Genomic DNA, 19059 nt, shown 5'->3' with positions numbered 1-19059 from the left:
CCATGTAAGAGGAGACATACTGGAATATGAATGTCATAGTGGAGTATTTGTAACTGGAATAGGACACGCATTAAAGCTAATAATTTTGAATTAAACATTAGTATTTCTCATTTGAAAAGAATGTTTTAAAAATAATTATTAAAATATCTATATGTATCCAGTAAAACTTCCTCTCTCTCTATATATGTATATATATATATATATATATATATTATTTTTTTTTGAGATTAGGGTTCTAGAGAGTTGTCAAATCTGAAAATGAAAAGTTTTTTTTTAAATTTAATTTACCTTCTTTTAACCAATTTAGACCAATTTTGATGTAGAAATATGCATTAAATATAGGCACCCAGGGCTACACGTGGGCTCTAGCTGAACCTGTAAAAATGAGAGTAATGGCCAAGGGTGTCTAACTTATGAACTGTTGCCAGTTTTACTCCTGATAAATTCAGGCTCATTGGACCGTACTTTTCAGTCTCCTAACCACTTGCCACTTGCCGAAGGCAGGCACTTAACCCAGTTTACAGTTCTGCAGGACCAATAGGACTCTACTGATTGCACTAAAGCAGGCCCAGAATAAAGAGCACTAAAGACATATATGGTCATCTGTGTAGAGGCGCTGAAGTAAGTGGCACCATGAGAGAGAGAGTATGTGATTCTTTGCCATGTAGCACCTAGAGAAGTGAGAGAAGAGCGACCGTTAAATAACTTTAAGATTCTATTACACTTTATACTGTGCCATTCACTGATTGGAGCGATGGGGAGACCATTTAGGCAATGGAACTCTTAGGTGTAAGAAATACAAATTGTAATCCCTATATAATCCAGGGAAGTACAACCCTAGATGATGCTAAAGAATGTGTTCATACTCCTCACTGCTTTCTTTGCTGTAATTCTTAAAAAGAAAGAGAAAGAAAGCAATATCTAATGGCCTATGGCTCCTACATCTAACCTCCAATTCTATTATTATCTAATGTATATTTTAAAGTTTTCTTTTAGAAGGTAGAGAAGGGCTCCTGGGTGGTTCAGGCTGTTAAGCATCTGCCTTCGGCTCGGGTCACGATCCCAGGCTCCTGGGATGGAGCCCTGCATCGGGCTCCCTGCTCCGCGGGAAGCCTGCTTCTCCCTCTCCCACTCCCCCTGCTTGTGTTCCCTCTCTTGATATGTATCTCTCTGTCAAATAAATAAATAAAATCTTAAAAAAAAAAAAAGGTAGAGGAATCATTCATGGTTTTCTGCCAAGGCTGGTTCTCTGGTTCTGCTTGTGGGGAGAATAGGCAGGTGCCTGTAGAGAGAAGGAAGAGTTCCTTGTTTAGAGTATCATAGTATCCATAGCCACTCGAAATGCTTGGAATTCAGTAATTACAATACAATTGCCTTGCCTTATTTTTTCCTTTTTTTTTTTTTTTTAAAAGCACTCTATATTAAAATGTGAGTATTCTTAGAAAGGGTGACATATTAAGTCTTAGTAACCTTGGGAATTTATGAGGCTAGTGGATCAGATTTGTTTCAGTATACCATCTGGCTAAGAATGGCTTCCTGCAGAATGATAGGTGATTATGTCTTGACATGCGAAGATTCACTATTCATAGTTTTTACTATTTTTAGCTAGTCCAAAGGTCTAGTTCCTGCACAATTTGTCATTTTATTGAGGCATAACAGAGAATGGTATTTGATGACATGATGGTATATGAGACTGTAAGGTAGGAGTGAGCCTAATGGACCATAACCATAGTAACCCAGATTTGCTGTTCTTTACTCAGTCAAGTATACATGGAGGAAATGATAGGCACTATGGTAAACAGTAAATGGCAGAGAAGTAGTTCAGTGCCTAGAACAGCGTATGTGCTTGGTAAATGTTTTGTTTTTGGGTTTTTTGTTTGTTTTGTTTTGTTTTGTTTTAGATGCTTTAAACAATTTTGTGAACTTTCAGGAAGGAGAATAGGGGACTGAGATTTTGAGAATTAATAAAAGGAATGCCAAGACATTGGAAGAGATTTAAAACAAAAAACAAAAAACAAAAAAAACCAGTGAGGCATTTTACTAGTCTTGTTATTCAGGACTCATGCTACCTTTGCTGTAGTATTGACATTAGAATGGCTTGGGAAGATGTGCATAATCTCCACAAATGTGCCCTCTCCACCAAGGCCCTCTTCAGAGAAACATATAATCCTACTGTGCTTACTATGCAGATACAGTTGCAGAACAAGCTACTCTTGTAGTATTGCCTAAATTAGGCAGTATTGCCTAAATCTCTGTCCTAGAGAAATACTAGAGCTTCCCAGGCTGCCTTTGAAAACCTAGCCTTGCCATTGAACATATTTCTCTATTGCCTGGACTATGCATACCCTACATCTTTTCTGGCTCTTTACTTAGTTGGAAATCACATTCCATGACAGAACAGGGCAATGATTTCTGATAGAATTTCCATGACCCAAATTAAATATCACTTATTTTCCACCCAAATACTATTAATGAGTATGTCGTGTTGAGGTATTAAGGTACTCATGAATATTCTATGTGCGTTTTCTGTTTTGTTTTTGATTTTTTTTTTGCTAGAGGACATCACTTTCACAGTCTAGCACCTTTCTTGGCATCTTAAACAGAGAATGTAACCATGGTGTCTTGTGTCATGACACCTTTGATTTATCGAGAGTGTAAGAAAATATCAGACACAGAAAAAAAATGCATGTCTTCCATTTGCTTTACTACTTAACATCCTAACTTCAACCTAGCTAAGGACTTCTTTGTATTTGTATAAAGAATCCCATGGCCACATTTATAGGCTCTAGATCTGACAAGATAAGCTTTATTTTTACAAATGGCACAACATATAGGTATAAATTTCTATCACACTATTTAACTTTTGTAGAATAGCTATAGAACTATTAAATTCTCAATTTAGAGTATGTGATTATACATGCTCTCCAATTAACTCCCTTTTTTGGTCTCAAAATTGGACATATAATGAAAATTGAAAACAAATGAGGCACATTTAAATTCATAGAAATTACAAGTTGTTTAATTTTAAGATCAGATCAGGATACACACACACACACACACACATATAACTTCTCTATTACTTTGTCTTGGGAAAGTAGAAGTATATAGCTATTGAAATCCTCAGGGAAAAAATAAAGGGAAAAAGAATATTTTGTCCTTTCTAATACGAAAAAAAATTCTTTTTCAGAGTGCCTTCAAGGCATCCCCTGTATCAATAGCAATCAACAAAGAAATAACCACAGTTAGAGTATACCTCTCGGGCACCCTCCCCCTAGAGTCCATACTTACCCTTGACTTTGATGACTGATATTCAGCATATTCTCCTGAGTCAAGCTGCTTAGAGTCATTTTAGTCCTGAGAAAAGAAAATTCATTGTATTGATTGCATTTTTAAATGTGTGTGAGCATTTCTTCTTAGCACGAGGACTCACAGAGCCTCCATCTGTGCTTTCTATGACAGATAACACTTGCCAAATTATTAGATAAATTATATCTTAATAGTCTTCAGAAGTTTAGAACAATATACCACCAAATTACAGATGATATAGCTAGTAAAGTAGCTAGAAGTTTGGTATATAATTACTACTGAGTACTTAGAACTAATCTGTCTTTTTAAAAGCAAAGTAGAAAATTGGAGTCTTAAATATAGGCTGTATGTTTACATCCTTTGGCAGCCCTGTCAGAAAACAGTGAAATACATTAAAGCACCTTTTCCTTCCCTACCTCTAGATAATGAATTTTCATATATCTACCTCTCTTTCTCCTTACTCTAACATGATGATTTTGTTTCATATTTACTTGAGAAAGTAGAAGTAATCGAGAGAACTTTCTCACGCTGAACTTTACTAAATCTACCAATCTATCTGTACCTAGAACTAATCACTCTGCCTTCCTCTTGTTTGATTAGAAGAATACATTGTGCTCCTATCTAAGGCCAATCCCTGCAATTGTGCATCAATCTCATCTACTCTTACCTATTCAAGAATTAGACTCATACAGTTGTCTTCTCTGTTCCTTGAATCATCAGCATTTTGACTTCTGCTGGATCTTTCCCATGAGGACACAAGCTTGTTGTAAAGATGATACAAAACAACTTTCTTTAAACCTATATTCCTCTTCAGCTACCACTGCATTTTTCTTTTCCCTTTATAGAAAAACTCACAGAAAGATTTTCTTCTTTCTCTACTTCCTCCCCTTCCGGTCTTACATTCTTATGACTCACTTACAGCTCTACTGTCAGGGTTACAAGTAATCTCCAGTTGCCTAATCACTCAGTTATCAATCCTCAGCAAACAATTGATCCGTGTCTCCTCTTTGAATGCTTTCCTTTTTAAAGTAGTACATTTTAGAGTTTTCCTTTTACCTTACTGGGAATTTTTTTCCTCAGTTTATTTTTCTTCATTATCCTCATTATTTTTGGCATGACCCAGTGTTAAGTTGTTTGGACATCTCTTCCTTTATTGATTTCCTAAGTACTCTTATCTTGTATCATGACTTTAACAACGCATCCTTTTCCATGTTTTTATAAAACATCTAGAGACTGAGACTCATGAGTTTTCATCATCAGCCCTGACTTCACTGTTTCACCAAAATCGCTTAGATATTAAAACTCTATTCAATATCTCGCTCAGAAATTTAATAGAAATATCAAACTTTCCGTGTCCCAAAATCTTGATTCTCTCTCCTGACAGTGGTGTATGTCACCCTCCACTCATTCACCCAATTGTTCAAGCCAAAACATTGGGGTCATCCTTGACCCCATTCTTTCTCTCAAACCCTTTGATTCAAACTTTTAGGGGTATTCTGAATTGGACTACTCTCTTTAAGGAGCAGCCTGCATTCGGATTACTACTAATGCTCTACCTTTTTTCATAGAATTTATCACTACCAAATAATATTAAATAGTATTTGTTTGCTTGTTGTCTGCTTCCTTCACTAAAATGTAAGCTCTATGAAAACAGGGTTTTTATAGTTTTGTTAACTGCTGTATTCCTAGCATCTAGAGCAGTGCCTGAGAGAAACTAGCCATGTTCAAAAAAATATTTGTCAAATGAATAAATAAATGTGCAAATACTAAGACAATCTTTTCTTTCGTGGGGAAAGATTAAATGTGGCTTTTTACAGACCCATCTTTTCGAACAGGAACTATTTCTGAATAAGAGTTATTTAAAGGCAATTTTAGAATGATCCAACATCTATTACATTTTGAACTCAATTATTAGCAATTTATAACTTAGATGGGCATATCTGAATTGGGGGAAGAAGTATTTCTATAGCTAACGTAGTTATTGTTTCCTACAATTAGAAAGATGATGAAGAGATTAAAAGTGGCCACCTCTCAATGACTAATGTTAATTGACATCCCTGGACCATCTGCTACTTCTAATATTCACCCAATAACTTAAAATTTGAATGAATTATCCTCCGAGAGTTTGAGATTTACTAATATAACCCTTTAGTTATCAATTAAATTTCTTTCATTTCCTTGATTAAAAATCACAGTGCATTGTTTATTTCATTTTACTTATTGAAATTCAAATATATTATCATTCTTAAATTTGCAAATTCAGTAAAATACCTTTAGAAACATTGGAGAGTCCATATTCAAGTATCCCTCCACGCGTCATTCAATTATTGAATGCTGAACATGTGCCAAGTAAGATTTTCCAGATAATAGGGGAAATACTTCCTTGCTCTGGTAGACCAGCTCTTTAAGAACAAAGAAATTGTGAGAGCTATTCATTTGCAAAATGAAAAAGCTTTTTTTTGTGTGTGTGTAGCACGATATTACTGACTTTAGTTGTTTTTGTAAAATGATCTTTTTTCCTCAGATCATCACTTTTCAATCATAACATTTCAAATTAAAATATACTCTAAAAGAAAATACTTGCATTTCACTTTAATAAGGTGTAAATAACAAAAAGTTCAAACTGTTTAGAAGTCTGTGTTTAATGCAGGTGGAGAAGTAGTTTACCTGATGAGTTGTTTTTTTTTTTTAATAAAGTTCTCTTTTTTTTTTTTTTTAAGATTTTATTTATTTATTTGAGACAGAGAGAATGAGAGACAGAGAGCATGAGAGGGAGGAGGGTCAGAGGGAGAAGCAGACTCCCTGCCGAGCAGGGAGCCCGATGCGGGACTCGATCCCGGGACTCCAGGATCATGACCTGAGCCGAAGGCAGTCGCTTAACCAACTGAGCCACCCAGGCGCCCTACCTGATGAGTTTTTATGATGCCAAAGACCAGATTACAAAGCATAACACTATACTAATAATTTGCCAGCACTAAATTTAGCATCATCATCTTAAAGCTGACTCTACTTTCTTTCCTGTTTCTTTTAATTACACCATTATTCTCCCCATCACCCAACTCTAAAATTTCTGCATAATTCTGGACTTCATGTCCCTTCTTGTCTACATAATTTAGAACTTCTAATTCATTACATGAATCCATTTCTACTTAAGAACTTAACACCACCTATTTTAGATTCTTATTACCTATTTTCTGAGAAATTAAAATAGCATCTCTGTATCAGTAATCCAGATATCCAAAGCCTATGTCCACAAGGTTTTCTTAAAAAGTTTGGATTGTCTTCTTTATAATTAAAAATAAAATTAGGGCTGCCTGGGTGGCTCAGTCGGTTGGGTGTCTGGCTTCGGCTCAGGTCATGATCCCAGAGTCCTGGGATCGAGCCCCACGTCAGGCTCCCTGTTCAGTGGGGAGTCTGCTTCTCCCACTCCCTCTCCCTCTGTCTCTCCTCCTTGCTCTTGCTCTCTCTCTCTCTCTCAAATAAATAAATAATAAGATTGATAACAGTGTCTGTTTACACAATGTAGAACCTAGTATGTTCTAAGAATTCTCTGGGGCTTACATTTCTTCTAATGATGTCTGCTTCCAATAGGACTGTTGGCATACATGGCCATTCTTTATGTACTGCATCAGTCTAAACAAGAGCAAAGATACCTTTTCCTTTCCCCTAACTCCTTTCCAACCTCACTCCAGAATGCGGTAGCATTACATATTTATTACCTTCTTGTCTGATACGAATTATACTGTATCACTGTTTTTTAAGATTTTATTTATTTATTTATTTAAGAGAGAGAGACAGAGAGAGAGAGAGCAAGCACTAGTGGGGGAGGGGCAGAGGGAGAAGCAGGCTCCCTGCTGAGGGAGCCTGACACTGGGCTGGATCCCAAGATCCTGGGATCATGACCTAAGCCAAAGGCAGATGCTTAACCCACTGAGCCACCCAGGCACCCCAGAATTATACCATACCACTTTAAAAGTAAAATTAAAACAATTTAAAAAATTCAATGGGAAATATATCCACCCATTATATTCTACTCACCCATATAGTATTCTAAGTATCATTTCCAGCTTGATCTTAAAACACAGTTTTGATCACATTATACTTTCTTTCTAAAATTTACATTGGTTTCCCATTGCACCCCGAATTAAAAATAAGTTTATTATCTTGACATTCAAATGACCTATGTATGCAGTCTTTCCTCAATGTACTTTTTCAGCTACTGCAAGCTCTGAGTTTGAATGTAGGTTTTTTGACTTAGTGGCTATGTGATCTTAAGGAAGTTACTTAAACTGTATATAACTTCGTTTTCTTATCTCTAAAATGTGGATAATATTAGCACCTGATTAATAGATATGTTGTGAATAAACTAATAAATGTAAAGCATGCATTATAGTGTCTGGCTCTTAAGATATACTCAAAAGGGGTTCGCTATGTTACTATCATTATGAAGTACTTCCACCATTCATGCATGCTCTACCCTCCAGAAAACTGAAAACTGAGGTCACTATCTTCCCAACATATTCTAGTCTCTCTTACATCTATGCTTTCAGCAAAGTCATGTGTTTCAGCTGCATTTCCATCTCTACATTTCAATTTCTATTCCTCCATTAGGGCAAAGCTGAAATCAAATGCCATCACTGTTAAAGAGCTTTTGACACTACTAAATAGATAGGTCTTAGTCTCTGTGTGCTGCTGTAGCAAAATACCACAATTTGGGTGGCTCATTAGCAATATAAATTTATTTCTCAGAGTTCCAGTGTCTGGGAGTCTGAGATCAGGGTGCCAGCAGGCCTGGAGAGGACTTCTGGGTCACAGATCTATTGTACTCTTACATGATGGAAGGGGCTAGGGATCTCTGTGGAGACCCCTTTATAAGGTACTAATCCTATTCATGAAGGCTCCATCTTCATGACTTAAGTACCTTTCAAAGGCCTCCCCCCTTAGTATCATCACCATTAGGATTTCAACATTCGAATTTGGGGGGACACAAACATTCAGACCATAATAAGATATAGCTAACCATTCTTTGAAACTCAATGCTATTATATATCTTTTATAAAAGACATAAAACCTGACTTAAAAAATACAGACCTTTGTATATACACCTTAATCTTTCTACTAGATTATATTTTTCTTAAAAGCAGACTGTTTTACTGATCTTCAAATTCTAGTTGGATACCTTAGATCTATGAATACTAAATAATAAGATAAAAATACAATAAATAAAGCATTTTCATCCAAACAATAGTTTAGCATAAATACATTGTGACAAGTAGTTCTAAGATAAATTATAGCAGAGTTGTAGCAATATGCATTTTTTAAAAAGATTTTTTATTTATTTATTTGACAGAGAGACAGTGAGAGAGGGAACACAAGCAGGGGCAGTGGGAGAGGGAGAAGATGCAGGGCTCAATCCCAGGACCCTGGAATCATGACCTGAGCCAAAGGCAGACCCTTAATGATTGAGCCACCCAGGTGCCCCTGCATTTTTTTTTTTTTTCTTAGCTCAATACTGTTTTTAATGCAGTTTAATGTTTCCACATTTGGTTCATATTTTATTTTTACTTTTATAAAATGTGATATAATACTTTCCTCGGATATAATGCATGATATTCTAAATGTTACTCAGTTCAGTAAATATATTTTTCCATTAAAAAAATAGTTGAAGGAAATAGAGAAACAAATTTGGCCATGTATGCTTTTGACATGATAAGAAAAAAAATTCAACCCCATATCTTTTTTGTTGTTGTTTTTTTCTACTTATGTTAACTTCATTCACATTTTTGTTTGGTTTGGTTGACTTTGACCTCTACTTAGTATTATTTGAATAATGCTTTTCCTCACTTTTTAAACTAGATAATTTCCTAATACTTCATATTCCACTTTTTCTGTTTTTTGCACAAATTTGGAAGACTTTTTTTTTTTTTTTAATTTATAGTCTCTTTACACTGATTGCTCTTCATTTAGTTTCCTATTGTGGTTCATCTTCCTGTGGCAGGTTGCATTTTTTATTACAAATTGTTAGCATTTTTACTTCTCATTTCTAACTTCATCCCATTTTCATTATTTTTAAAGATTTTATATAATTTTTGTATGATAAATTAAAAGTAAAACTTTAAAAATTCCTCTTTCAATTATTTCAAGTTTGTATTTGTTAACAACCAATTCTTTGGGTTGCGTAGATGATAGTTTTCTGTTTTCTTACACAGTCTTACTCTGACCCTTCATTTTATATATTTTATGTGTGAGTCATTATTTAACTTTTATCCAGTTGAACCTGAGATTCTTTTTTTTTTTTTTTTCATCTTTGACTCAACACATATTAAGGTACAGCTACTGAGCTTCATTCAGTGGAGATAATTGCTCACAATTGCAGAGAATTTAGAACACAATGTAACTAGTTAATAAACATTTATATGTGTATATATATCCATGTACATACATTTGTTATAACATAAATATTTATTAGGTTTATATTTATGTGTAAGTAACTGAATCCATAATTCTAATCGTGTAAAAGGAAAGTACCTTAACTAATATTCTTAGAATTGAATAGAAGAATAAGAAGTTTAAAAGAAACCTGAAAATTAAGTTTTATTCACTCTGAAAACATTCATTTAGAATTAACCATCTGTCAAAAGCATATTATTATAAATGTATACATATATATTTAGTATATTCTTTTTTTTTATTTAGTATATTCTTGACTATGAGAGGATAAGGATATGTTTGCAAGGATGTGGTTATAGTGGCTTGGAATTTAAATAGGCATTTTCATGAATCTAGTCAGATGAGCTTCTCCATGTTTCCAAGTTTCTCTTTTTAATTCAGTTTTCTAATCAGTCTTCAAAAATTGTAGCTCTGATTAATATAACATGTATGATAGGAAAAAAACACCTTCTGACCATACAGAGCATAAATACACATCTTTATAACTGTTGGGAGAGAAAATACCTGTTTTTTATGCTGTTGACATATGGTGAATGGTGAAGAAGATGAGGACAATTTTCCTCCCCCAGCATGACACAATTGACAACCTGTTGGAAAGGTTTATCCAAGCTAAGTCTTGGTTCTTTAAGTTAGAATATTCATTGAGGGCTTTCTTATGTTTTGATCTCTTCTATATGGAAACTTAGTATTTATCACTTCTCACTAAGCCATGATGTAGGTATTCCTTTAACTGAAGTCATCTAATGTGCTTTCCAACTATTCCTTTGGGAAAACTGCTGACTCTAACGATGGCATTTTTTAAGAACATTACATTTATTCTGATCAGACTTATATCCTTGTTACCCAAGCTAATGGTGTTCTTACCTTGGCATGTGGAAACTCGAGGTAACGATGTACACTAGAGATCAGACATAGTGTGGGTTGAGGCAGATTACTTATGCAGGCTTTCATGAAGTAGGAAAAAGAAAAAAAAAAAAGGTTTATATCCTTAGCCCTTGATTATTTTTGTGGGTTCCTGTGTTTCACCGGCTTCCTCCCGCCACCATAAGTCGGCCTTATGTTATCTGTGTAAAGAGGGAAATCACAGTTAATAATTAACTGAGACACATGAATATTATTTCAATGAAGCACATCACAACTAACAAGTATCCTTCCTCCAGTGTGTCATTTGAATTTTTAAAGTCACCGTTATCAAATCAAACTACCTCAAATTATGAAGCATCTGCTTTATTGGTTTTCTGTTTAACAGAAGTTATAAAATCAGTGGTTGTTATGTTTGGCATTGAAACAATCAACTGAGTCACTCAAAAAGCAACTACAAAAATCAGATAGATTGATCAGTTTTGTCAAGTAAACATTGCCTGTGTTGACCATTTTCATTTCAGTTTCTAAGGGGAATCAGTGTCACTTCATATTCTAGCCTCACTCCAAAGAATGTTTATTACATAAGTAAATTTACTGACTGGTAGCCAGTTAAGAAATTATTGTCTACATCTGGACTTCTCATAAAACTTGGAAGCAAAGAAACTTTCAGTAGTGGTTCACTTTTTAATGAGAGGCAATTTCACTAAAGGTCATTTCAGTTGTCAAATTAAGCACTGACAGACTGGCAATATATCTTTGTTAACCTCATAACACTGTTAACCTCATAACACAGCCACCTAAGATCCCTTCGTAACCTGAGAAATATATGATCCAACAGGTTTCAGGAGTGCTAAGGTCAACTGAAAAACAACAGTGCTAGGAGTGTTGAAAAGGGACTAAGTCTGGACTTCCAAATTAAGGAATGGCAAGGGCAAACATTGCATGGTTCAAGATGGATTTAAGATGTTAAGAGAGAAGCCAACTAGCTAACCAAGCTTGGATGTGGTCCCGTGACAAGGTTATGTCAAGCAGAGATAATACATGATTTTACTAATTCTTCTGAGAGAACTTTTTATCGTGGAAATGATCTCTGCATTTTAGAGACTTCTTTTTTGTTGGGTTAATTAATTGTATAATCTCATTGAGACTTTTTATTGTTGTTTATTTTTGTTTGTTTTGATGTTTTTATTAAGTCAAAAACTTCTAGTGTCTCTCTGAACGTGGAGAAGAATTTTATGCCTTGATTGAGTTAATTCCTTAGGGGGTAAAAATCCAAATGCTGTTCTGAGTAAAACACAAGGAGCCTGATGTCCCTACTCACATCAGAAATGATGAAGACCATTAAATAATCTTTTAAAAGTTTAGACTTGTTTAATTATATTACTCATAATACACGTATTTGCTTTTGTCCTACCTTTACAATGTTCAGGGTCAGTTTCTTGAATGATCAAAGGATGTTTATGAAATTTTCTGTTAGCCAGTCTTTCTCTGGATTCCATTCATCGGTTAAGAAAACCAAATTATTTTGTAACATTTCACCAAATGCTTCTAAAGAACTCTGCAAGAATTCCATGTGTCCATTTTAGTATTCAGAAATTTTTATTGAATAATCACTAGATTCTAAATACTAGGGGTACAGCAGCAGAAGTAGAAAATAATAAACCAGAAAAACAATATATATTACAATGTTTGGTCATTAAAGGGAAAAAATGAAGCAGGGAAGGTTTATAGGGAGTTTGTATATAGAGTTTGTAGGGGCTTGCAATTTTTACAAAGTAAAGTGGTAAGAGAAGTTTTCACCAGAAAGGTAGCATTCAAATAATACCATAAAGGAGGTGAGCAAGTCAGGCTTTCTGATATATATGGGGGTGATTACTCTAGGAACAAGGCAGGGCTTCTGAGATGGAAGCTTATTTGGCTTGTTGTTTAAGGAACAGTAAGAAGGGTGGTGTGTCTGGAGGGAAATGGCAAGGGTGAGAGTAGTAAGGAGAAAAAGGAAATGAGGTCACACAGGTAATGAATATAGATCATGGAGGGGTTTATAGGGCATTATGAAGGCTTTGACTTTTACTCTGATTGGAATGGGACCCTTTTGAGGAATTGGGCAGAAGACTGACTTAATTGACATTAATATTTAAAGGTATAACTCTGGCTATCGAGTTGAGATAGACTAAAGAGGAGGAGGGCATTGATGAAAGCAGAGAAACCAGTTAAAAGACTCTTGGAATGATCTAGTTGAGAGATGATGGCAGCTTGGAGCAGGGTGGTAGTTAGTAATAGTCACTGAAGAATGGTGGGATTCCTCATGTTTGGCAACAGAATCAAAGATATTTATTGACACTTTGGATGTAAGGCAGAAAAAAGGAGGAATTGAAGATTTTCAAATTTTTTATTTCCTAATTAGCACAGAAGCTACTCTGATTATGACTGTATCACTGAACCTTTTCAATACTAATTTTACATGAAATTTTACTGTTATCTTTAAATCTTAACAAGCATTGAAATTTTGGTCAATTAGTACATATTCATTAAAATCTCACTAATCCTAATGTAAACAAAGATGAATTGTTGTAAAAGTAATATCAAACAAGTTTCTTTTATTTCTACAATCTTATCTTCCTGACTATAGAGAAGGAACGTGGAAAGAAGTAGCTCAGTAATTATACTCTAGTCACTAAGGGAATTTGGGTCAGTCAAGGAGCCAGTGTGGTTGAAGTCACAGGTGCTGTTTGTATGGGCCTATGAGCTTTGCATGTTTCACTCGAGAGAAATCCATTTCTGCCTTCATATATCCACCTCAAAAAGGCATGCCTTTGCTCACAAGGGAAGCCTATAAGTCTGTATGGAGAGGTCAGTCCAGATCCATCTTCATTGCTAAAAAAACAAAACAAACAAACAAAAAACAAAATAAAGCCAAAAAACAACAACTAACAGAACTTACTTTATTTACCAACAATGAAAGTAAATAGCATTGTCCTCACATTTACACAACACATTACAACTAAGAAAATAAAGAATACAAGTGCTTAGTGGTCTATGTTTTCCTTAAAGAAGTGAACTGAATTATAGTGAAGCATATATAGGAACTGTTAATACTTTGCAAGCATTTTTTTTTATTTTAAAGATGCATTAAAATATAGGAATACGTTTTAGTAAGTGATGTAAAATTGTGAAAAAAAAAATTGACTCTGATTGAACTCACTTCTTTCTTTCTCTTTTATTCCAGAACCTACAGATAGGTTGCCTATGCTGTTAATTGCAAATTCTGAAACAATCGAGGTTTTCTATCTCAATGGAAGTAAGATGGCAACCTTGAGCTCAGTCAATGGAAATGAAATCCATACTCTGGATTTTATTTATAATGAAGACATGATTTGTTGGATTGAATCAAGAGAATCTTCAAATCATCTCAAATGTATCCAGATAACAAAAACAGGAAGGTTAACAGATGAGTGGACAATCAATATTCTTCAATCCTTCCACAGTGAGTATTTCAATTCATATTATATATCATCCTTTAAGGATTTCATTTACAGATCAGTAAACAGGATTCTTAGATTTTTCTAGCATAGTATTTGGCTATTGGAAACCTATATATGCAAATATGAATATGCTTAAATAAATGTATTCACTACCTGTTTTGAATATACACACACATACACATATAGTTTCATTGTTTATATAAGTAGTAAGTTACAGTTAAATTCTTTATTTAATGCTTATTCCAGTGTCATCTAAAGGAGAATTGTAATTTGCCACTGAGTGTTAGTTCACAATGTGATAGTGAAGGTGGGATTTTTAAAAAGCAAGAAACAGAGTTGATAATTATAAGCTCATCAACTGTAGTGTTTGTTAAAATGCCTTAAAACTATTAGATTTATGCTAATTGGTAACAACTACCTCTGTTTGTTGACTTTTTTCTTAGCAAATCAGAGTTTTTATGCATCTTCCAAAAGAGTGATTTGTGATTTTGATTTACTTTGATTTCTCATGCCAGAAATTCACAAACTAGCAACTGTACTTCCTTCATATTACCGTAATGGAAATCACATTGTTACACAAACACACAAAAAAGTCCCTTCTTTTGCGCTGGTGCTTGCTCACTCTCTTTCTCTCTCTCTCTCTACCCCTCCAAAATAGGAGTATAAATTTTATTTGTGCCTGCCTGGGGAAACTGTATGCATGAGAAATTCAAGATATGTCCATTTATTTTATGATTTACAGAAAAAAAATTATTCTTGAAAACACTGCTAACATAAAAATTGGTAGAAAAATAAAGAAAAATGTGCAGTCAGGCTAAGAAGGAAAAAAAAAAACAGTGCTTTGAAAGAATAAATGTAGTTTTCAGATGTAGAATGGTGATTTGGATTCAATAATTATATTTTATTAATATTTTTGACATACAGTTAAAGGAATTGGTTATTAATCTTTATTAAATGTAAGAAAATAATACCATGTAATATATAATAAGTATGACTATATTAAATGAATCAGTGGCAGAAATTATAAAAAATGGAATATAAAGGTATGATTGTATATAGTTAAATGAACATAAATAAATGTTTAACAAATTGAATCCAATGCTTTGAAAATCCTCTTAACGTAAATAAAACAATTGCTAAAGCCATTTCTTGCAGCACTGGATGAAAATGCCTAGCAAAAGCAGTAAACACTGGCTATTTTCAATGATTCTATGGAAAATGATAATTCCTAATAAATAATCAATAACAAGGGCTACATACACAAGGAGTACTGGTGTGTGACTTGAGTATTTCAGCCATTGGCTGAGCCAGCTGTTGGAAACTGTTCAAAAAAAGGCCCCAGTCTCTGCCATGTTAGTGATTACCTTAACTAATCCAAATGCATTTGTCCCTTGCAAATGGAATGAATACTGGCAGTCAAACAGCGAGGATATTCACTAAGTTGCCAAGTAAAATTATTTTCCAGGTTTACTTGAGCAACTTTTCTACATGTAACATGCTCTATTAGTAGTAGCAATTTCTTCTGTAATATGTATTTTTAAAACAACTTTTATTTTTTTTATTTTTTTATTTTTTTAGTACATCTAGGGATGGTCAAGCAATTGCACATTAGAACATCTATAGAATATAATTTGTAACTTAGAATACATTTGAGTTATGTGACAATTCTTGGCAAATCTAGAAAATGAAAGAGATTTTTGTTAAGCAATTCACTGAAATGCTGAATAGAACATTCATTTTGAATTATAAAAAATAAATGCAATGGAAATCTTCTAATTAGGATAAATGTTTTTTGACGAAGTCAGATAAAGTCAGATTTAAGCTACTCAATTCCAGTCACTGTAGAAAAAAGTGATTAAATGTGTGGAAGTAATTTAATGATGGGAGTAAAGGAGAGGTGTGAGCAAGGCTGGGCTCCTCTATCGTTGCTTGTAAACCATGCATTTTATCAACATGTCAGCGAATAGCTGCCATTGGATATGGTGGGCTCTTCATTCACTGTGACAGTTTTTGAGTTGATAATGAAGTTTGAATATTCCTTGCATGTATAATTACATAAAATCTCTGCTGTACCATATAAACAAAAATAATGAACTGATGGGAGTATGCCTGAATACCTGTCACTATCCACTCTTCCATAGATGCTTTCCTCTGAATTTGCCTCAAGAAAGCATTCTTTTTTGAAACAAAATATTAAAATTTTTTTTCAAAAAATGAGGAGGAAAGCAATCGTTACAGGTCAAACTTACTTGCATTTAAAATTTGCATAATGGTTTATTTAAACAGTTTTAGTGCAATATTAAAATCTGTATTTTCTATCTCATCTCACTGGATACACACCACATTTCTGTCCTTCCTGTTTTGTCATAGAAAAAAATTTCAGCTACAGACCTCAGATATATTAGACAATCCCAAGTGGCTAGAACAAAGGCAGACATGGGACAGCTAAATCTTATGTTCTTTCTTCTACATTAGAAAGGCAAATACTGGTGCTTTCAAAGAACCTCCCACATCTTCCACAAATAATATCTATGATGTGTGTGCGTGTGTGTGTGTGTGTGTGTGTGTGTGTGTAGCTAGTTAATACCACATATTCCTGCTGGGATCTGGAATTTTAGCAAAGTTATCAGGCCACCCATTGAGTTCTAAAAAAAAAAAAAGAGAGAGAGACAGTTAAAATTAGCAAAGATGTTGATCTGAGGACACATTTCCAGAGAACTTTCAGAATTCCCTTTTTGATACCATACGCTTAATGTTGTAGGCAGTGATATTAAATTATGTCTTAAGTTTTACATTAACATTAGGTGAATTTATACTTTGAAGTAAGTAAACCATTCTGATTTACAATCAAGACGCAATCATAAAAGACTGTCCTGAACACCTAGTAAAAAGAAAAGAAGAACAAAAAACACTCTCAGCACTCTTTTCCTCTATAAATTTGTATTTATTGTTAGTTCAGTTGTCAGGCTGCAAAGAACTAAATTACTATTTACTGTCATTTGGCAACATGCTTGAAACTCACCAAAGCAGATATTAAACATGTGCTAAGCTTCAATTGTTGTTATTTTTTTTTCCTATGAATTTGGTCAAATATACCTTACACACTAGAAATGTATTCCCCTACAAATTTTGCTTGATGTTATATAGAATTTTTAAACCATTATTCTCATAGTATTTTTTGTCTAGATTCACGTGTCTGCTTGTTTCATTATAGATTTTAATAATCAAAGTGGGACTCTGTTGATGATCCCATCATGAGGCCATATATCTGGTAGAACAAAATTTTTGGCAGGTTTTCCTAATCTATCAATCTGAAACTTGAAAATTAAAATGCTCTTTTCATGATGAATAAATAAGTCATATACTATATTTGAAATCCATGACATCTAATTACTGAAACCTGTTTCTGTCTTAATAAACTCTATCATGATAGAAGGAAGAAGGAAATGAGGGAAGGAGAGAAAAGAGAAGGAAAAAAAGAAGCTATTATTTTTATGGCAAGTAGCTCTAGTAAAATAATTTCTGACTTAGTGTTTATTTGATATTTTTTTCTCTATAAGTATAATAATTATTTAACTCTTTCTTTTTATTTTGCATTTCCTTAAAGAATTTATGTCAAGTAAATAGGCATATTCCTTGACCATTAGAAATTTTTAATGTTGTAGACACATTTACAATAAGAACTTAGCATCAACTCTAAAGACAGTGAGAAAAAGGAGTATAATTAAGCAAAGTAATAAAACTAGCATGTAGCACTTCAGTTTTTGATTAAGATTCTGGTTTTTTTAATTTTAAATTTTATTTTTTTCAGACTGTAACATCTTGCGACTTGTACATTTGTTTTAACACTGGTTTATATTTCTATCGCCACAATATTTGGGGTAAAAGGAATGGTGAGTTGATATGGTCCTAGCTCTATCATTAACTGGCTACCTGACCTTATGCAAATAGTTTTAAAATGAAAGAACTTACTCACATAACAACTAAGATCCTGCCCAGATTTAAACATACTTTCCCCTTCCATTACTTTGTGTTTTTCTTGTAATTTGAGATATTCCTGTGTGTGTGTGTGTGTGTGTGTGTATGAGAGGAGAAACATTTGTTTCTTCCACCTTTTTATCCCTTTTTTATTTTTCTCCCACCTAATCACTCACGATAGGTACACTTCAGTCTCTTTATAATACAAGTTCCTAAAACATGCTCCTTGGGACACCAGTTCTGTAAGACATTTTTGGAAAAATGATTTTGTCGTCAAATGGATTTAGGAAATTTTGCATGGTATGGAACCTATTGGAGATTTATATGTACATAGCATGTTAAAGATTATTCAAAACCCTTCGGTAAAGTACCTGTTTTACTTTGTGTAGCCCAGGATTTCCTTTACTTGAGTACTGAACACTTGATTGATATTTTTGTGGGTGTGTCTGTGAGTGTGTTTCTTTGGATATTTGTTTCTAAGGAGGTGGTATGAGTGTGTATATATACCTAATATGTATTAACATCCCAAATATCTAGGGTTTTATGTTATCCACTTTGAGAAATATTGTTTTAAAGGTCTTAGGGAGAATCACTCAGATTGGATTCTCTCATCACTTTCTTATATATTTACTGTCTTTGTGACTAAAGCTATACAAGCTATGTGTGCAAGAAGCTATGGAGAGTTCCTATAATCACAGTTTTTTAGCTTTTTCTTCCTAATGGCCCAATTACTTTTAGTTTGCACACAAAGGATATAGGGTCCAAATACCACATACTTTGAGATTATGATAACAACACCAGAGTCTGTTTCAGAATTGGAGCTGACAGGAATTAGATATGCAATAAAGATTTGCATATATGTGAAATTCATTCCAGGAAAAGGCCTAGCCTAAAAGATCATTTGTGGTTGAGGATGATAGCAAAGAGTATATTTTAGTACTAATTTTAAAATATAGGCAGTGTCCGGTAACTTTAAAAT

General features: G+C 33.9%; 1 protein-coding gene across 1 annotated transcript in view; it reads left to right on the top strand.

Moving 5' to 3' along the window:
* The window catches only part of LRP1B (LDL receptor related protein 1B), a 1839752-nt gene that overhangs the window by 871087 nt on the left and 949606 nt on the right, over window positions 1-19059 (top strand). Inside the window, exon 6 of the mRNA XM_045868938.3 lies at window positions 13847-14104. Within this exon, the coding sequence (XP_045724894.2) occupies window positions 13847-14104 (258 nt within the window). The remainder of the gene's footprint in view (window positions 1-13846; window positions 14105-19059) is intronic.

This window comes from Mirounga angustirostris, unplaced genomic scaffold, assembly GCF_029215605.1.
Source record: "Mirounga angustirostris isolate CCGP_5_RB_7025 unplaced genomic scaffold, mMirAng1.0.hap1 SCAF_3, whole genome shotgun sequence".
Classification (NCBI taxonomy): domain Eukaryota; kingdom Metazoa; phylum Chordata; class Mammalia; order Carnivora; family Phocidae; genus Mirounga; species Mirounga angustirostris.
The sequence above is the reverse complement of the archived record's forward strand: the minus strand, read 5'-3'. Positions and strand labels throughout refer to the sequence as shown.